We start from the raw sequence: 21,806 nt of genomic DNA on the forward strand, positions 1-21,806 counted from the left end.
AATAAGACTTGCGTCATGAAGTTCCTGTTCTAGCTCCAATGCCTGGCTGTGCCCCAGTTCTGCTCTGGCACCTCCCTACCTTTATGACTTACACCTTTCATTTGCTGTTTTTGTGTTTCTAAGCTCTGTTTCTTAGTTCCAGTATTTACTGTTTCTCTAGTTTAGCTTACATACCTGGAAGATGGCGAACATTATGCAGCTCAGAGGTCTGTTATTGGAAAACTCAGCCACGCGGAAGATATTAAGGCCCCACTTATTCAAGTCATTTAGCTCCTACAAAAAGATAGCATACAGAAAATGCTAAAGCATAATGCCATTTGATGGCACATCATGGCTCAAAGAAGCAGTGGAAGAGTGTGGGTACCCTAGCCAGTGCATCCTCTTGCTCGGTCTTGATGCCGAAACGTGGCAGGGCGGCACTGGTCAGGCTGGAACTATGCGTCAGCTTCTTCACGCCGCTGATATGGCACATGGGCTTCTCACGCTCCCGCAGTGTTGGAGATGGGATCTCCACTTCGTTCTGCTTGTCTGAGGAACACACAGGAGGAACACAGACCTTCAAATCTCAGAGATTTGAATCTGCAGTGCTGAAGGAGTTCCAAGGCAATGTTTCAAACATGTTCCAGCAGGTGCCATCTTGGCTGCTAGTTGAGATGCTGGAGCTCCATGAAGCCATAAATAGCAGAAGGACTGGGCAAGAAGTAGGGGGACAGTTAAAGCACGCTCACTCACCTAGGAAGGTAGTTGAGATGTACTCAGACACCTGGTTCCCCGAACGGCTCATCTCAGACAGATGAGACAGCTCCCTGTTCAGCATTCTCTTAAACTGGAGGACAGAAGGAGAAAATGGAAGAAAGATGTTTCTATTAATTAAACTATTAATGCTGTTTTTGTCAGAATTTATCAGTGATTTCAAATAGCTGAAAAGGCAATGCTCTTTGTGTGTGTGTGTCTGTGTGTGTGTGTGTGTGTGTGTGTATATAGAATTAACACCAACTAAACCTGTCAATTAGCAGATGAGTTGAACCAGGTACTTTTGGGCAGAAAAATCACAAAACTGTCACTGGACGTAGCCCTCCAGGGTCGTAAGTGAACCCCACTGACGTTTCAATACAATGATCTCCTACATCAGAGGTCACAAATCTTATCCAGTGTGGTAGAAGGTTGCAGTTCCAACCTAGCACTTCAAATAGCTAATCAACTGTTTAGCTATATGGGACCATTTGATTAAACAAAGAGAATCAGGTGTGCTTCTGCTGGATTGGTATGAAAACCTGGTATGGCAGCCTTCTGTGAAAATAATTGGTGACCCCTGTCTTACACTGTTAGAAAGAAAAGTGCGGTCTGGGTAAATTCTAGTCCCCCAAGGAATAAACAGTATAAATGTACCATTAGAGGTACAACAATTTCCTTAAGGTTATCGTTATAAAGGCACACATTTATCTTTGCAGAAGAAATACACATAATTGCACGGCTTTTAAAGTAGAACAATAAATTAAAAATACTGGAGTCAAGACAAGGTATTTGGGGTCAATGCAACACAATATGCTACCGTTATGTTTCCTGACTAAAGGTACTGAAGACATTCCCTTAAGGGGACCACCCCAATGACAGAGTTTGTACCCAAAATGTAGTGTCTTTTTCTGAGAGTGTACAGGAACAACTAAAAATACGTGTTATATATGAAATGTGTAATATATGAAAATGCTATCAACATGTAATCAATCAAACTACTACACCCATTAACATTTTATTAGTTTATGGACAGGCATTATACTGAACCACTGATCTAAAATGTATTTCTTTAATGAATTTCTGTGCCACCACCAAGTTTAAGCATGAAGCAGCACAACTGCCACAAGCAGAAAAGTAACTTAACATAGTCATTTTGGACATTTGGACCTTTGAAGTGAGCAGGGATGTGTTTCATCTCTGCGTCAAATCTGGCAAGCATTAACATGCAAATGCATAAGACACGTAAACCCAAAGCATATGAGTATATTTTAACCTGACATTGCATTAACATCAATTACCAATTGATTAAGCAGAAATGCTGTGTACACTTCTCTGTCAAATGTATATTTTAATGGCTTTCAAGGCATATATGTTCAATGCTGTCTAATAGATGTTCACTTGAATCTGGTCTCATCTATGATATCATAGGGACAAAACAAAAACATCTATTCTTAATTAAACTTTAATTAAATCAAGGCCAGTCGAGCAGAGCTGAGTGGAATGTTTAGATCCTCCTGCCATACAAATCAATGCAATGAGGCAGAGGCGAAGGGAGGTCTTTGTGATATCTAACAGCTCACGCAAATTGGCACTGAAAAGCGCTTATAAAACACAAAATTACTGCCCAGGCTAGGTGAAAGAATGTGAACACAGCAGAAAGGCCTTAACGTGAGCGTACACGCTCGCCTTGAGGTTCGGACGAGACCCTGACTCTGTCCCACCGACTGGTCCTTCACACATTACAATCTCCATGGCAACCTACAGGTTTCCTTAGCAACTGCCTCCTCGCAGTCCCTCCTGCGGCATGATGGGAGCGAGGCGACTGGTTGGGTGACAGTCGGAGAGAGTAGGCAGGTGCGTGTCTCTGACCTCCCTCAAGGTCATCACTCTGTGTATCTCTCTTTCCCTCTCTCTCTCTCTTCCCTGCTCTGTCACTCTCCCTGTCTGCCTCTTAGCTTGCTCACCATCACACTCTTACATTCTTTATTTCTGTCCTCTCTCCCTACATCGTCGCATCACTGCGCAAAAGCTGCTCCATGCCCAGCTTTCTCCCCACTCTCTCTTCTCTTCCTTTCCTTTTTTCTGCCAATCATGTCTTTTAGCTTCGCTCCATCCACAGATCATGACGCCACACCAAATCAGGCTGCAAGCTCTGCTGGAATTAGACATGTCTGATAATGAGACAGGCTCAGAAATAGGTAAAAAGAAAGCAAGCCTGAACCTAAACGTAAAAATCAGACTGATTACACAAACACAGCAGGGCGATGTTAGCCAGACAAAACACTGAGACGAAACCCAATCAGCACTACTGACACACTGACTGCGGACTGCACAGTTTGACCACACAGTCCATGTTTATCATTTATCGAGCATCCCAGAGTTGCTACTGCTGATATACGATCTGCTCTCTTTTGACCACATAAATGTAATCAATGGGATATGAAAGCAATGATCAGCACTCGCATTATGAGACACTTGATCAATGTAGGCTTATGTGTCATAATCCTGTCATGAAACTGCTCAGTCAGGCCCACATTGCAAGCAAGAATTCCTTCACCAAATTCACAGGCCTGTACATACTGTCCCAAAGCTCTGTTTGCATGATGCTGAGTCATAACTACAACACTCGCATTCTGCCAACTGTTTTTAGCATGCATCCTCAAGAGGGCCAGGCTGGTACAAGAGCAAAAGGACCTGAAATATCTGCCCAATTACTAAGAAATTTGTGTTACTAGGAGACCAGGGTACTATCTGCTGCTGCTCAGTGGTACTCAATGAGCTTATGAGGACTGTAAAAATACCTTATGGAGAAAAAAATACTAATAACCAATAACCTTCATCTCCGTCACCTTTCGGTTCAGAATATAATGGAGCAAATATCTGCCTAAAAGTTGAAGACATTGTTTTGCCAAGTTTATCATTCAGATCATCCATACCACCTGATGCCAGCTGTGATTAAGTATAAGAAGAAAAAAGCTTTCACAAAGTTTTTAAGACAAAGCTAGAGGATAGCTAAGGGCAAGCTCAAGGGAGATTGAGTTATAAACATCCAACACAGAGAGTATGTCTTAAGGCTGAGAAATAGCTTCCAGTATCACACAAAAATGAAGCTAAATAGCTGACGCAGTCAACCTGTGTGCATGGACTAGTGCTTCTCTTTGCCCTAAATACAGCACAAGACATGTTCATTCACTGGTGTAATTTGAGTGCATGGAGATTGTTCTAGAGCCAGCAGGAGAATGAGGGAGGGATGAAGAGAAGGGTGGAGAGAGGTATAGGAAGAGTAGGTGTGAAGGGGAGAGATATGAGGTGCCAAAGCCACCAGCCAACAGAGCAGATTTTCTTCATCATTCTCTTACTCCTTGCCTCAAAACTTCCCTGTCCTAGTTCCATCGCAATGCCAGAATCCACAATCACTCAGGACAATATTCCCCTGCCCTTCTTTAGTTCTATCAGCTTCCCAAGTAATGACTCTGGCTGGGAAATACAGTGAAAAAAATGTTACCAATATATTTCTTAGTTTTCAAGTTTAAGTCTGAAAAGAATGTTTAACACTGAAGAAAACAAGAAGCTTATTCTGGTGTAGTGTATAAAAAATAGCTAGGCTAGCCATTTACGAACTCTCTAGTTTGTGCTGCTAAGAACGTATGGCTAGCCCCCTGAATAGTGAGTAAAAGGGGCACATCACCACCTAGTGTTTCATGTAGTTCAAGCCTTTGCCGCTAATACCAAATTAAAGAACAGAACAGCTTAATCATTTTATCAACAGTACCTCAAACTTGTTTATTCAATATTGGATAAATGTTTGATTCCGTTAAGTATTGTTATCGTTTCATTCTCCAGGCTTTCCTCCCACCCCTACCTGGTCCCACCATCCAATAAGCCATGGTTTGGAACAGGTCTCGCAGAACAGGTCCACCAGGGGGGTCCTACGCTCAGTGGCCTGCCCTCCTCCATCCAGCACGCCACCAGCAGCAGTGGCCCCTAGCTCCAGCTCTGCCCCTCCCCTCCCCTGCAGGCTGCTGTAGCTGGTGGAAGTGGGCAGCCGGTAGGTCCCGGGGCCAGATGAGTGACGACGAGGAGAGACAGTCGGCTCCAGGGCCTCCGCCACACCCATCCTGAGTGAGACAGCAGACGGCGCAGGCCGCTGGCACAGGCAGGAGGTACGGTAGTGCAGCGGAGTGGCCGGAGTGGCACGAGGACCCCACCGGCATGCAGGGGCAGTCAGGGCGTGGGCGCTGAGGCCGCAGCCGGACCGGCCAGGCCGCTCCAGAGCGGCGGCGGCTTTGGCCCGGCAAGGGGCGGCAACAGGCTGGTAGGGCTGCAACTAACGATCTTTCTAGAATCAGTTAATCTATGTACTATTTTTCTATAAAGACTTCTCACACTGTTATGACTCCTTCACTTCCTCTTCCTTTGCCGCCGCCATCATTCAAAGTTTTGTCTGGCTGGCTGGCAATTTCTTCTTTTGTGGTGCAACAAAACAACAGAAGCCATATCGCCCCCAGCACTTCCTGTAGGGTATTGCAATTTGTCTGAATGACCACATTTATCATATAAACTCTGTACAGCATTATAGAGCATTTTTCTGTAGTCTACATCATTGATGACTTTGTCAGCTAATTGTTGCAGCCCTAGAGTCCAACCGCGGGTACTTGCTCAGGGCATCTCTACTTCTATCATGCAGACTTCAGGTTCCAGACCAGGCTGTCAGGATGAGCGCAGTGGGCTGTCCTGCAAACGGCTCGCCATGGGCCGCCTGGAACCGCAGGCCAAGGGGCTACATCTTGTCCCGATGGAGGAGGAGCAGGGCTGACCCAAATCCAGCAGGAAGGGAGAGAAGAGGACAGCCAAAGATGGAGAACTCAGGTGAGAGACAGAGGACCGTCTGAAGGGCACAGAGAGAGGAGACAGTGGGGAGGAAGGAGGACAGAGGCAGCGTAGCGAAGGATGTAGAACACAAAGGTGACAGAAACTAGGAGCAAGCAGACGAGACGGAACGAAGGAGCAAGAGTGTGAGATGACGGGGTAAAATCGAAGAAAACAACACAGCCAGATGGATGCTAACAGGGACACAGAGTCCACAGAACACAGAGGAAAATGCAGCAGATGCAAATGGAGGAAAGGAGGATACAGAAAGAGAGCAGGGGGCCTAATCTAAGCACTCCAGTATCCCAGCCAGGCAGAGGTCTGGAAAAACAGCCTGTCTTTCGCACACTCTCTGTGGGTCTGCTGCCCCTCCCCCACCCCGGAGCTCCGAGCCGGGCCCAACGAGCGTTCCCAGTGTGTGTGTGCGGCGATCCCACTCCAGCAAGGAGCCCTGGCTGCAGCCCCCAGCGCGTCCAGCACTGCTGTATCCAGCCCCCAAATGTCTCGAATCCACCCACGGAGGCGTCTGGCTACAGCGATCAGGCGCTGCCTTGCTTCGCCGCCTTGTGCTCCGTCTCCCCGGATGATGTAGACAGCTCTCACAAGCTAATCAGCCTCTTCTGGCGGGAGGCGCGTGCCTGAGCGTGCATGTGTGTGTGAGTGTGTGTTTGTGGTGGGGGGGGGGTGGGTGGGTGGGTTTGCGAGTGCGCGCACACTGTGTGCGCATGTGCTGCAGAGGGCATGTCAGCATGTGGGAAAAAAGGGGAGGTGAATGAGTATGTATGTATGTGTGTTAAGAAAGCAGAAGGAGCTTGTATAGGATGCCAGCCCTATCTCACACACACACACTGTCTTCAGTTTATCAATATGCACCTTCTTTCTTCCTCCCTCACAAACATATGCACACTCCTTATTTCATTATCCTCTTTCAGCTTCAGTACCCAACCTACAACAAGCAAGGTGAAAGTGAAGAACAGGACTAAATGTTACAAAATATCCATCTCCACTCTCGGGGCATTAACCAAAACAGGAAAACATTCCTGTCTCTTTAAGGGAGGAAGGTATTGAAGATCGGAACCGATTTTTCATTGGCCAATAAGAAAACCACATGCGTTGTGGTCTCAGCAAATAGCCAATGGTTAAGCAGGAAGGGCAGAGCCTGCTGCAGTTCGATAGCAACCAAGGTTAGAGCACACACATCAGCATCAGGACCCGAGAGCCACCCCCCCCCCGTACCTCCTCCCCACCCAGAAACCCGCTCCCTGCATCTCTTTTCTCTCTCCATCATCTCTGTATCCCTCCCTCTCTCTCTCTCTCTCTCTCCCCAACTCTCTTCTAAAACCAGAGCAGCGTGTATGACAAGGCTGCCAGGCATGCGCACAAGTGCTATTTTGGCTGCATATAGATAGACTATGAAATATACATTGGAGCAGGGACTATACTTTTTAGATATCACCCTGTCATCACTTCCTCTCGCTGACAAAGATCAACAGGCTTGCAGTCAAAAAAGCAAGCCAAAAAACAGACAGCCACACAGATGCACCAGATGTAACAATCTGTGGTAAAGAGCCTCTAACAGTCAGTGGTCACTGAAAACCATCCACAATATCTGCTTGATCCAAAGGATCTTAGCCCTAAAATACATTCCAAGATCTTGAGGCTTGCAGTGATATCCACAAGGTTCTATTACTAAATGACACACTTGTAGAATTTAAGTCAACAGGAAATATGGAACTACGCTTATGTTGTATCAGAAGCTGCAACAGACAGCATGATGTGTGTCAGAGTGTTTACGTATCTGTATGGAGACTTTGGCTTGGGTCAAACTTGAACTGGCTTCAGTTTCTGCGTTATAGTCTCATTCAAACTTCATCATAATGTAGTTGGACCTAATGAGCAGGAACCTTGCTAATTAAATTATAGAATACCATGGGGATCCAACCACCATTACCGACAACAACCGCCAATGAAAGTAATGCAAGTCTCTCGACTATCCTGAAACCCAGCCAAGAAAGATTAGGTTTATGTCCTCATACATGACGATAACAGGCTGGAACTGTGCCGTGGTCTGGAAAGGGAGTGTGGGAATTGAAGTCAGGTAGTGCTGCAAAGAAGGTGAAGGCTCACTTTGTTGGAGGCCATCTCGCTGACCGAGCGGTGCGTCTGGATGGTCTCCAGCTGGTCTAAACACCAGTCTAGCTCCTCTAGGGTCTCCCGTGCCAGCTGCTGGTATGTTTCCTCTGTACAGGAGGAAAGAGGAGATGTGACTGTGAGCAAAACCTTAACACAACATTATTCAAGTGTTAAAACAATGTTATAGCACAGTTCTCATAATCCTTCCAACTGCAGGGTTTTATTCAGTTATTCATAAGAATTATTATAAACTATTATGAATTATTTTGTAACAATTATGAAACTAACATATGTGAGGAATTGAAGCATGGGCTCACATACAGCTTAAGTTTAAGGGGTTAGAGGTTGCTTTAGTGGATTTGACCTGTGGAAGTTTTTGGTCTATATAATGTGTATAATATGTTGGACAGAACAGCGAAACCTCTGAAATGAAATGACTAGTTTATTTTACATGTTTTATATGACCTTTTAATCAGGCATCTCAAAATATGAAAACAAGTGTCTTGAAGTTTGAAATTTGCCAATGCAGTTGGATTGGATTGAAAACTAAAAGAGAAAATCTAACACTGATCAGTACTCTCAGTCTTGGAAATTTTAGTAATCTGACCCTCTAGGAGGTCTTGTTGAAGGCGTATTTTTAAAGCTTCACATGGAAAGATAAAATGCCTCATGAATAATGGATTCTTTCTAACAAGAATAGATAATCACACTTTCTACCACTGAGAAATAGCAAGAAATGCTGTCTCCTCTATTGATGTTCAGTTGAAGTTATGATATTTATATAAAGAGCCATTAAAAATCAAGCATCAAAGAAGAATTTGTGCCAAAGATATAAACTGCCAGCCGAATATATTCCTGCCATGCTATCTTTATATCTTTCACTTGCCAAACTGCAATTATGAGCTCACTTTATTAATGGTCTTTGAAGTTTGAAATGTTAAAAAGCTATTTCTTTATCTATTGTTTCAGAATTTCCTAGTGCTGTGACATGGGGAATATGACATAATGCTTGTGAAATATCCCATTAGATTTAGTACATCTATAGTTTGTGGAGTCCTGATGCAGCACAACTCAAAAACCTGGGTATAAACAGTGTTGAATCAGTTGTTCAGGGGGATTGACAGTAACCGGATGATTTGAACCAGTAGGGAAAACACTAAACAGTATAGGGCTGTCGATTCCCAGAGTTGGGATTAGGAGTCACTCGCCTACTGTCTATTCATTTATTTTAATTCATGAGAGAGTGGAAGAAGTATTTGAGTTGTATCAAAGTGTGTAAAATTCAAAAATGCATGATTTTACCCATGATAAACCTTTCTTTCTTATTCTAAGCTGAACACAAATTAGCTTCTTCTGACTGAATGATGTAATTTCTCTTGAAAACATAAAGGTAACAAATTACTTAAATCCCTAAGTGTTGCATGAAAATGCATGAGTGACAATGTGGTACACTTTCAGAAAAAAAAGGTATGAAACTGTCACTGGGGCAGTACCCCTTTTGTCACTAAGGTGGTACCCTCAAGGGTACATCTCAGTACCTTTAGTCAGGGAACATAATTGTATCATAATCCAATTATGTTCCCTGAAATTATGTTTTTTGTATTGTTGTATTGACTCAGCACGCCCCGTCTCGTCTCCAGGCTTATTATTTTATTGTTCTATTTTAAAACATTAGGTCATAAAAAGGTACAAAAACGTACTTTTTCACTGGGAAAAACTTATTTAAGGTACACAATTGGACCTTAAAACCACTGTTGTATCTTTGAGTGTACATTTACATTGTTTGTACCTTGATGAATGAAACATGTACCTGCACAGTACCTTTATTATTAACTGTATAACATGAATAGCAAATTATTAACTTCCCCATCAAGTATTAAAGACTAATAAATCAACATCATAGCACCCCTGCTGAAAAAAGACCATTAGAATCATGAGGATTAAAACCTTATGGTTTTGCTTCCTAATGAGAATTGGTCTACTGACCCTCAAAAAAAAAAAAATAAATGCATTTAAAATCAGTCAGAGGTCACCTAACCATTACACTGTTATATAAAGGTAAAATGAAAAACCTGAAGACGAGACGGGGTGTGTGGGGTCAATACAACTTAGAAAATATGCTTTTCAATAGATTATGATACAATTATGTTCCCTGACTAAAGGTACTCAGATGTACTCTTGAGGGTGCCACCCCAGTGACAAGAGGGCTCCTTGTTTTCTTCCTGCATCAGTGACAGTTTCATACATTTTTTTCAGAGAGTGTAGGATCCTTTACATTGTGATAACAATCCATCAACAAAAGTCAAAACACAGTACAGAACCACTATTAACCAACAGAAACATTTAATGGTTCCTATGATTTTTCTCCTTCAGCTTGGGTAGAAAAGACCCCAGCTTGAGTGAATGTTAGCCAACTAGCTAGCAAGCTACTTACGTTAGCTTGTTAGCTAAAGTGTTGGTGTGGTAGCTCACAATAACATTAGGTAGATAAATAAAATAAGGTAGAGTTGTGGTTAGTTATTTCCCCAGCTACATTAACTAGTGTTCATTTAAACTAAAATGGTTAAGAATAAAGTATTCCAAACCAGGTTAGCAGGTTTACACATACAATAAGCATTGTATTTAGTATCCAACTTGATGTAATTATGTAAGTTACCTACAGCACATCACCTCTCTGAAACAATTTGTTTGCGCTAAGAAACTTTTACCAAATGTTAATATGAGTTACCTCACAACACTTTAGCTAGCTAGCTAACTTGGGCAGCTTGTTGTCCAGGTGGTTAAGGCCCACCTATCCTGGGGCTTTTTTCATGAAAGCAGAGGCTTTGCCAAGCCTTTAGCCTGGACTGTAAGGCTGCAGGTAGATGTCACCCTAAGTTGTACATGTGGGGTTTTGCTTAGAGACTGATATTGTATACAGTTATCACATTCATCTTCTCAGAGAAAGAGCGCTGATCAATTGAAGGTGTGATTACATGAATAGAAGGAACTAATGTTAATATAAAACACTTACTTTTAGATGTTTACCACAGAATGGGGTCATGCCAATGTTCCTTAAGTTCTATGTTCCCCAGGCCCTTTATTTTTTAATTGCAATTTCTAGGAAACAGCCCTAAGTTTCCAGGGTTCTATGTTCCCTCAATGAAATTTTCATGGGAAATGCATTTATATTCCCATTACATATGTTTCCTCATTACATTTCCTCAACATGAAAGTAAGAGTAATGTCCATACCTCTGGTATATTTCTAAATAGATCTTCTGATGCTATATGTTCAGTAAATAGAATCTGACTTTGTGTTTATGTACATGCTGCTTGCAATTAGATTCCCTTACTAAAACACACTCTGATCGAACACTTCAGTGAACAAGAATTGTACTAACAATGGAATCTTTGGGCATATCCTCAATGATATCATCTAATCTTCATTTCATTACTGTTTTTAACATGCCTTTTTCAACTTGCCCTCATCATTTCCCCTGATACCAACTGAAGTTTGTTGCTTTATTCCACTAACTTGCTAGTGAGCAAAGCCAAGTGTCCACAAACAGCAACAACAATTAAAGAAGGGCAATGCACCACACTTAAACCCGATAAAAAATTATTCAAAACGTTAATGTATTCTACACTCCAACTTCTCAAAAAATAGTTTGTAATACAAAGTCTGCTGAACTAGATAATAAGCTCACTGAGTCTAGCCTTCTATGGCATTGCTCCAAAGAACCCTTTTTGATGCCTTTACTTTTCATAACGTATTCAAAAGTTGGGGTCTTCCCCAATAAGAGTCTAATGGGAGTTTGTTGTTAATCTGATGCTCTTTACAACACACAGGTGTATTAAAGAAACTAATATGAGGCCAGGCTTAAACAGGGCTAAGTCATTTTGAGCCTAAAAGAAAAGCCCTGAAACACTTCCTTCCTAATGTCTTTCAGCGACTGAATTGTCTAGTAGTACAACATCAAGACGAGGGGCTCTCGATGACCCATCCAAAAGACACCATCAGTCATATTTTCAGGTGTTTTGAACACAAATAATCAAACGTTATAGTTTTGAAGTATTGTGTATTTTAATGTACATATAGGTGCCAAAAAGGGTTCTTTGCGTGACGCCATAGTAGGACCACTTTCGGTTCCCTCTGTTAGAGAGCCATTTTTGTAAACTAGACGGAAGTGTGAGGGACCTAGGAAGAAGCTTTAAAAATACTTTGCATGATGTGAAGCTTCTTTAAACCTTTGAAAAGTTCTTCATAATCACAAATCACTTTTTTAAACATGGAATTTTAGGGCAGTGGTTCTTAAAATAGTCTTCAGGGCCCCCCAGATGATACACATTTTTGCTCTATCCACATGTGAGTTAGGTTGGAACAAAAATGTGGACCATCTCGGGGGCCCGGAGAACTGGTTTGAGAACCACTGCTTTAGGGAACCTGAAGTGGTTCTTCTGTAGCATCGCTCAGAGAACCTTTTGTGGTTTAAGAGTGTATTTTATTATTCTTATAAACAACTTTGCCTGACATTTGCAGATATGGAAAGATATGGGTCCAGGCTGCAATGACTTCTGGGCACCTCGGTGGTCGCAATGTCTAACCTAAGATAACGCAAACTTAACGCAAACACAGCCATTTTATCTATTATCCAAAATGACCAGTCAACATATAAATGTGTCTTCTTAGTTTCGATATATAACGTAAATGATGGTAAAGTAGTGGTAAATCTGAAAAAAAAGTTTTATTGGTACTATTTTGCCTTACAATAACCTGCATGTACCTTTCTGCCATGTATGGATCAAAAATAATATGATAATGTAGATGAGTTATGATCATAAAACAGTGTCTCAGACATCAGAGAACATATTTGCATTTCATGTAATCACTTCCAGTGATGTAGCTTTTCAAGGCCTCATATGCTTAAGATGTCTGGGTTCCTGTCACCACCACTGTGAACTATTCTGGCTTGGTAAGTTTCTCTAGAACAGAGTATCAAACCACTCTGAATGACTCTGCTTACACCTTGACCCTTTAATTATGCAAACAAATGAGAAAAATCTGTGGAATTAATCTTTAAGATAGGGATTTCCCCAAAGGGAAAATGATGAGGGCAGGTTAGCATGAGGATGTTAAAAGCAGTATTTAAATGGAGAATGTACAGTTGCCTCCTTCATGACATTTATCGGTGACCTCCAACCCAAACAGGCACACACTTTTGGACAAATGTATTCTACAATCATTGTGGCAAATGGGGTACCCTTGAAAAAAAGACTCCCAGTGTCGTTGACACCAAACGATTTGTATTTAATTCTCATCATAGGGGCTAGCCATTGGGAGCTGTTCTTGGCCTGATTAAAGAGTCTGGTAGGCCTCCAGCCCCTGGCGCCCATATGGTTCCACCGCGTCCGGTGATATAATGCGTTTTGTACTGGCAGCAGTGCCTACAACAGGAAGCGTGGTGCAAGTAAATGTGAGAGACAGTGTGTGGGAAGAGCGCTAGTGAGTGTGGGAGAGAGAAAGAGAGAGAGAGAGAGAGAGAGAGAGAAAGGGAGAGAGAGAGAGAGAGAGAGAGAGAGAAAGGGAGAGAGAGAGAGAGAGAGAGAGAGAAAGAGGGAGAGAGATGCTCACCAGTGACTAAGTTTTATTACAGTAAACATACCAGAGAGCGTTGCTGGGGGAACGGTGGGTTGGCTTGTCACTGGCGACCTCCTGTGGACAAAAAGAGAAGCACAGTCAACGGAAGCACTGGAAGGCACCCTCTGCTGGCATCTTCATCTCAGTGGGAGGAGGAGGGCTACATTTGTTGTAAGCCAAGGAATGGTTCAGCCAATGCACGCTCACAGAGAACATGTCTCTTTCATCTGATATTAACGTAATTTATTTTTTATAAAGACACTACCATCGTCTTATCCGTGTAGCAGCTGTATGATTCATTCTCAGATTTATAGCAAGGCAGCAAAAATATACAAAGTTCTTTACTGGATAAAAACGAAAATCCTACTGGGGGAATAAAGAAGTCATGGTAACTAGCACAACTCATAGCAATTATGCGTTCTATGAGTCAACACTGATGTATTTTTTGCAGTAGACGAAAGCAAATGAGGGGAGAGTAAAATGATACTGAAAATTCAAAGTGGATGTCTCCCTGCTCGACTTAATCTTCCTTGACAAAATATCTCGGAATGGCCTACTTTCCATAAAACAAAAGAAATGCAGGCCTGCCTTTATGAATAAGACACGTTTCTGCAAAACTCTCAGCATATCATAAGGGTACAAAATGTGCCCTTATGAAAGATGCATTAAATGAGATGCAAAAGCTGTGCTCCCTGCTTGTGTAGAGGACCTATTCTACATCAGTGCCTCAGCAGCAGTTTGGATCTGGCAAATGGGAGAGTGATACTGACTTGTTGGTGGGAGTCGTGACATTAGCGAGAATGGTGAAGTTGCTTCTGACAGTTCGGAGACTGGCCAACACCTAGAGGAGAGGAGAAGTGAGGGAGGTTAAGAAGCCAGAAAGAGTGAGACATCAACTTTAGCGGTCTTTAGCAGAATTCATTATGCAGTTCAATGCAGATGGTGCTTACCTGAGCAAAAGGGGTGACTATGAGATCCTCCGCATGACTGAAGAGCATGAGAGAGAGAGAGAGAGAGAGAGAGAGAGAGAGCGAGTCAGAATAATGCTGAAGAAAGAACTGCTCCATAACAACACAGAGAAAACCTGTTATCCTGTGTGCTTTGGAAACAATTACACAGTGCTTCAACTTCATCCCACTGCAAGCAAGAGAAGAAAGCCATCTGTGCTTGAAATAAAAAGACTTAGTGCCACATCAAAACATGCCCTTTTTATCACCATAATCCAGAGGCAGCAGTGGCCACAGTCACTGTGCAGGGAGGGAGGGGGCGCCTCTGGAGAAGCGACAGGATTGAAGTTTAAAGGTGTAACGAGAGATAGAAGTGATGTGCACATTGCAAGTATGTACATTTTACCTGGAAAAAACTTATTTAAGGTACACAGTTGGACTAAAACCACTGCTGTACAGAGAGTACATTTACATTGTTTTTACCTTGATGAACAAAAAATGTACCTGTACAGTACCTCAGTAGACCAATCATAGCGTGGCTTTATTTTTAAATGGCATAGCTGATTTAGAGTTTGGATGGGGATTTTTTCCATTTATTAAACTGATAACAGAAAAGAAGATGTGTGGGATTCAGATTAACAGTGTGGAAGACTGCATTACTACACTGAACTTATCAGAAAAGCACACAGAACAGGTGAATCTGCATGAAGGTACGTGGCTATCTTTGCTAACTGCAGTATTGTGAAACTGTACATCCGCCTACTCCTGAATATCCAGATCCCTAATGCATATAAACATCTTTGCCTTACCTCTTCCTCTTTTATTTTTGTGTTCTCTTCATGGTGTTTAATGAAGCTGTTCTTTTTCTGACTGTGATCTGTGTACTTTATCCTTTATCTTTATCCTTTAGGCTCTATTAGGCTGCTGAATGTAGCCTTCAAATGCATACCGGACATAATGGAGGTACTGATCCAAAAATTACTGAGAATTTAACAGGCTATACCGTCGACCTTTGTAAACTCCATAGCTAAAATAGTGCACTTAGTTGCTGTGCGGCTACAATTTTGGGTCAAAGTCAAGCCAAATGGCTGTAACGCTGCATTGCTTGTGCAGGTCAGGGCTGTGTACCAGTGCTATTTGTGTCGTCTCTTTTACTTTTGTGTTGAGTCTGATTTGACTGATAAAGAGCTGTGTGATGACCTTGACTATAGGTCCTCACCGGCATGCATCAGTAACAGAAGCAGTACCGAGTCTTTCTGAAGTATTTTAATGTACATTGTTTCTGTTTAATACCATTTGTAATAAACAGAAAAGTCTGCCTATCTATCAACATCCGTCATGCTTGAAAGCAGGTACTTTCTACTTGTAAAAGGAAATGACGTTTTTAATTCCAAAGAACGTCACAGACCATTTTAAGAATTTTTTCCTTTTTTATGATACACAATGTTAGGATGTTAGTGGGCTGTACACATACAATAAATATGAATGCTATATTATAATTAACACCACCTTTATTAGAGAAATAAAAATGTGCTTTCCATTATACATCAGCTGTTATTCTTTTCAAAAACTTGTTATATCCAAAACTATTAATGGATATACAATTTTGTGGAATTAAACTTTTTAAATATAAGTAAATATCTTCTAACCTAGAATTAGTCTAGACTTATTTTACAAAGGCTTTCTATACTTTCAGTCACCACTGGGTATCACACAGTATTATCTTAGGAATATGTTAAACCTCACATATGTTAACCCCTTGTTGTGAGGCTGGCCCTCACCAGTGCTCAAACCTTTCAGGTGTTTAAACTACCTTTTCAGCCAAAGTAATTTTTTTAGCAGTAGTAAAAGTCAACTCATGTGGTTTGCCCCTATGTTTTTACACAGATTTGGAGGTATACCAATATGTATAAGCCTGGAAATCTAGTCTAATGTCTAGTCTTCACAAAATATGGCCAATAAACTTCTGTCGCTCACTTTGTTTACCACTTTATGTTTTGTTTTATCACTAGCCATATAAGTAATGTTATCAGACCGTGGGTGGTGGAGTAGGAGTGCAGGTATTCTGATTTGTGTGGAATTCTTTTGTCAAACGCAGGCTGTACAGGGATAAACAAACATCGGCTTACATGAAAAACGGGCCATCAGAGCATAATTTCGCAGAACTTAATAATGTGGTGTGCTTTAATATTCTGCTTGTCATTACAGGGATGACAGTTCAGTTCATGTGTCTCTCATGAACTAAAGAAAATATTAAAATTGCCACGTCTGAAAAAATGCATTAGCAAAGATCTATTTGTCTCTTGATCTCACCTTGCAGATGATTCTACATCTATTCTATTGACTTGATTTACTGTGTTTGTATGGGTATTTAACTGTGTGAGAGAGACTGTCTAGCTGCTTTACTGTCAAATATAGTAAAAATAAATTCTGATACTGTATGAAGTTTAAATATTTTATGGGAATATATCACAGTAAAGAATGTATAAAGCTTGGAGGCTGCAAATATAAAGGTTACTATCTGTAGATGTGGAAAAGTAACATTGTAAAATCATTATTTCGGCAAAACTTTTCATACCAAGTAGGACATTTTGATGAAGACGTTACAACGTGTATCTAATGTATTAGTAAATAACTGTTTTTTGTTAACAAAAGGTTTGCACATATTTCTCCTTATTTGACTGAAAACTAAGAGTGGAAATCAGACATTACTCAGAAAATTCAAAAGAAGTTTACAAACTTTTGACGGAAAGTGTTCTTAAAGTTGAAGAGTAATTCTGATCTTTTTGACAGAAAGGTGAAAGGGAGGTGAGCAGGGAGTGCTGTGTGTTGGTTGTGTGGTGGTGTGGAGGAGGCTGTTTACCCCTCACTGTTGACAGAGGAGTTGCGGGACATGGTCTTGGGGGACATGTCGTAGTCGGAGTCGGAGCGGTAGAGGAACGACTCGCGCCGGCCGCTCTGAGGGAAGGAGGGATGCAGCACCAGCCCAGGACTCGCCTGCGAATCCATCGGACTGCGGCCAGGAGACGGCCCATTCTCTCCATCAAAACTAGAGAGAGAGTGAGAGAGAGAGAAAGAGAGAAATTAAGAAAGGAGCAAAAGAAGGTAAGAGAGTGAAGGAGGAATGGAAGGTGAGAGAGCGAGAGGGAGAGGCAGAGGGAGTGAGAAAAAGAGAAGGGCACAGAGAGAAATAGTGAGAGGGTGGGATGGAAAAAATGCAAAAAGAAGAGAGGAAAGAAAAGAGAAAAGGAGATACAGGTGGGGGACAAAAGAAAGAAGGGAGAGTGAAGAAGTGATAAGCGATGAGGAAAGTAAGAGATACAGGTACTGAGCGAATGAAAGGAAGAAAAAGAGAGAGAATGAAAGAGTGAGGGAGGGACGGAAGGTGGGAAAGTGGGATACATTAGGAAGAAAATGAAGTGAGAAACAGAGAATGAGAGAGTGAAGGAGAGATGGAAAGTAAGAGAGGAAGAGAGAGGGGCAGAAGAAAGAAAGAGAAAAAGACAAGAGATTGGAGAAAAGAGAAGAAGAGACACGACAGTGTGAGAAGGAGAGAGGACAGAGGAAGTGAGAAAGGAGAAAAAGAAAGGAAGTGCGAGAACGAGTGGGAAGGAGGAATGGGAGAAAAGTAAGAAGAAGAAAGGGACAGAAAAAGATAAATAAACAAAATGAGAAAAAGAGGACATAAGAGAATGAGGGTGTGTGTAAAGGGAGAGAGAGATAGAGAGAGAGAGAGAGAGAGAGAGAGACAGAGAGAGAAATGAAAGGAAATCAAGAGAAAGAGGGACAGAGAGGAAGAGAGAACAAAACAAAGATTGAGAGAGGAATGGAAGGTGAAAAAATAAGAGAGATACAGGTAGAGAGAAAACAAATAGAAAGGTAAAAAAACAGTTGGGGGCAAAAATAATGGTGTAAATGGATAATGGAGATGGTGTAAAAAAGAGAGAGGGGCATAGAAGAAGAGAGGAAGAGGGTGGTAAAGGAGACAACAGAAAGATAGGAAGAGAGATATAAACACTGTTTATCATTTAGATCAAGCGTGTGGACTCGCGTTTGCCAGAGACAGCATTAGCTTCCCGTCTTGGTCCAGAACAGGACAAACAGAGTCGTGAGCTCAGAGAGTCGTGATTGGCTCCCAGACACACACACACACACACACACACACACACACACACACACACACACACTCAGAGCCTGTAAAAGAGCTGTGACAGACCCCCCCTCCACTACCACCACCACCCAGTCCCTTCATTAGCATAACCCTCAGTCTAATCAGAGAAGAATCTTCTTCCCCGCTTCACATTGTTTGGGATAATAACTGGGACATGTGGCTATTAGCTTGACCGTAAACAACAGCAACGTTTGCAGGGGTTACGTGATCGCGCTGTGCCATGGGTGGAAAAACACTGGGCACAAATATGAGCCGCTCGATTGCTGCTTCCAAAGTATATTTGTACAGTCATGCTACAGTGCTGATGTGAACAGGAGAGCTGAAGGGGATTGAAGGGCACTGGTGATAGCAGAGGTGTTTATGGCCTACCAATCCGATCCCATCCAGTTCCACAAGCCAGCAATCACACATTCACATAAGAGCAAGTGAGGGAGGCCCATATCACGGAAAACCAAAAGGCCTATGTCATGGAAAAACAAATTTCCCTGGCTTTTTTTGGGAGGGTGGAAAGTGGTTAGTTAATGGCCAATTCCCACCAACTAGACAGATCTCCCTATTTCATACCATGCTACCAAACTGTGAGGGTGAGCATCACTCAGGGGCATTTTCCTCCCTTTTTTGAAGAAATGATTTAGCAAAAAAATCTAATGTACATAATTTTCCACCAACCCCAGATGCAAACGATCAGCCAAGACATGTTTGGTGTTCAAATTTTGCTTCTTTAGTTTCAGACTTGAGCTATGAGGCTAAAATTGCTAACACTAGATGTCTATAGCCACCTAAATCTTGTCTGTAAATACATCCTCAAACTTCTCTCAGCTTGCTCGAACCACATCTAAATCTTTATTAAGGTTATGCAGAATTGTAGATGTGATTTAGGGTACAGTACGAGTTACGGTGAGCGTTGGTGGCATAGCTCTTACCTCAGTTAATCATGGAACATGGTAACTTTTTACACTATAGAAGACATAGCTTAGCTGAAGACTGTCTGTTAACTGTACCTTTTTGTTTATCATCGTCCTCACATGACAAGTCATTAGTCGGCTGAGTAATTCATGCTTTCTATTGTAATGTTAGAAGACAATTAACTTCCTTTTGCATTCAACCTTAAAATCCTTTTGCATTCAGCCCAAATTTCATCTAGCCCTTCAAAAAATATTCCCACCTTCAAGATACATTAGAAGGCAATTTTCCTAGTGCTCAAATCACCAAATATTGTTCTAGAGACTAGTGTGTCACTATTGAAAGAGGTGAGTAGGCACGCTTACAACAGATATATCAATGACTACATTTTAAACTCGGGTCAGAATATTTCTTAAAATGATCTTCTATGATCTATTGGTTATCAGCATGGCGCCACATCCAAGAATGGAAAACAAGTGTTAGTGCAGCATACTGTTTCTAGAAGCAGAGAAAGCATTGAGGGCATGTAGGAAAGCGAGCTGGGAGGCTTAGCTACCTGTAGCTGTGACTGTGGGAGCGCCAGTGTTCCGTGATGCTGCGGTTGAGGCGCATACGTCTGAAAAAGCAGCTGCCTGAGAGCCGGCGGCCGGGGTCAGGGGTGTCCGGGCTCAAGGGTGAGGAGAGGGAGGAGAAGGGCGCAGGAGGGGAAGGGGGCCCGCTGCACCCCTCCCACAGCTTCAAATCATGCTCTGAACTCCTCTGAGTCATCACTGGGAATTCTGGGTATACACTGCAACACCCGAAACCTCAAACGCACACACGCATGTTAAAAAAAAGAGAAGTAAAAAAAACCTACACTTGAGCACTCAGCGTCAGAACTCGACGCCTGCTGAGATTTCACTCTCTCTCTCCCTCTCTCTTTTTCTGTCTCTGTCAGTCAGACTTCCTCCCCCTCACTCTTTTCTCTCTCTAAGTCTAATACCCCCGTTCCTGCATCAATAAAAAAGGAATGGCGGCAAATGCGGCATCCAAAGCCCAGACGCTTGCTCCAAGCTAGCCTGACTGTGTCCTGTGAGCGCTAGCACTGAATCTGGGCTGCAGCACTACCCTGCTTGCTTGTTTATGCTTGGCCTGTTTACGAAAAGAGGCCGGCCAGACTGAGGCTCCATCCTCTGACCCCGATGCTGCTGGTCTCTATCTGGGGAATTTGGACGATCCAAGCTCCCACTGTAATGTTCCCTAATATATCCGACTTGCTCACCCTTCAGTGCCTGAGCTGCCCCACACGGCCTCCTTAGAACTTTAAGCCCTTAAACTCTAGGCTTAATAGTCGGTTATTAACTTAAACTGCACAGTTGTTATTGTTAAGGTCAGGGTTCGTGCACTTTTTAAACAATGGAATTTCATGACTTTTCCATGTCTTTTCCATGACCTTCCCATGACATAAAATGAAATTCCCATGCCAGACAATTAGCATGGTGCTGGGCGGTGTATTATACTGGTATACTGTGATACTAACATACCATTTCCTGTTTTGGTGATATTTTTAGCAATATGTTCGATAGATTTGATAGATTTGATAGGACAATTTAATTTTGTTCACTTTTACTCATGGTATGCAGTCCTTGATGGTTTACATTTAACTAATTTGCTTAAAATCCATAGAAATAAGGAAACTCAGGAAGCATGAGCTCATCACCTTTATTAATGTTAAACTTATATATCACCTGGTAGGGTGATAGTGTGATACATTTGAAAATACCATTATGTTGAATTTTATCAATAACCTCCCAGCACTAATTTTACATAGAGACAGCTGTTCTGAGAGAAAAAAGACCTACATTATGTAAATATTTATTTAATACTTAAATATTAGTTAGCAAATCAAAATGCAGTTTAAATTGAACAACTGAGTGCAATTGAAATCTGACCCATGTACAGATATCTGCACAAGTTTTAACACTCTGACCTCAGAGAACGGACCTGTCATTCTACTCACTACATTTATGTTTTACAATTTCAGAGCCTATATATTTTGTTTTGACTTCTCCAGCATCCCACATTCTCATGTGCAGACACATCCATCATTTTCATTTGTAAAGAGTGGTTTAGGGTCTTGTCATAACAAATAAAATTGTGGACATTGTTCTCCATTTCATTGCGTTTAGCTCAATATCAAATAGTTATCAAATAGAAATCAAGAGTTAACAATAACAAATACATTTATTTAGACATATTCAGTTATCTAACTATTCAGTTTGGAAATAGTTTTACATTGTGTGGGGAGGTAACATATTTATTAGGCTACCGAAGTTTCTCTGTGATTTTAGCAGCACCCAAATCCGCAATATCAGTGACTTCTGACACAATAAAGAGTGTATACAATCAAATCAATGAGAGTACCTCGGCAGTTAGCTTATAATTTTTTA

The 21,806-nt window shown here is 41.9% G+C and overlaps 1 protein-coding gene across 1 annotated transcript in view; it reads right to left on the reverse strand.

Moving 5' to 3' along the window:
* The window catches only part of pde4a (phosphodiesterase 4A, cAMP-specific), a 30,448-nt gene extending 10,275 nt beyond the window's left edge, over positions 1 to 20,173 (reverse strand). The window contains exons 1-9 of the mRNA XM_036566884.1: positions 19,934 to 20,173; positions 17,167 to 17,352; positions 14,307 to 14,343; positions 14,127 to 14,197; positions 13,382 to 13,431; positions 7,732 to 7,844; positions 733 to 826; positions 365 to 528; positions 175 to 273 (exon numbers count right to left, since the gene is read on the reverse strand). Of these exons, the coding sequence (XP_036422777.1) occupies positions 175 to 273; positions 365 to 528; positions 733 to 826; positions 7,732 to 7,844; positions 13,382 to 13,431; positions 14,127 to 14,197; positions 14,307 to 14,343; positions 17,167 to 17,352; positions 19,934 to 20,145 (1,026 nt within the window). The 5' untranslated portion in view covers positions 20,146 to 20,173. The remainder of the gene's footprint in view (positions 1 to 174; positions 274 to 364; positions 529 to 732; positions 827 to 7,731; positions 7,845 to 13,381; positions 13,432 to 14,126; positions 14,198 to 14,306; positions 14,344 to 17,166; positions 17,353 to 19,933) is intronic.
* Positions 20,174 to 21,806: the final 1,633 nt, after the last annotated feature.

This window comes from Colossoma macropomum, unplaced genomic scaffold, assembly GCF_904425465.1.
Source record: "Colossoma macropomum unplaced genomic scaffold, Colossoma_macropomum, whole genome shotgun sequence".
NCBI lineage: Eukaryota > Metazoa > Chordata > Actinopteri > Characiformes > Serrasalmidae > Colossoma > Colossoma macropomum.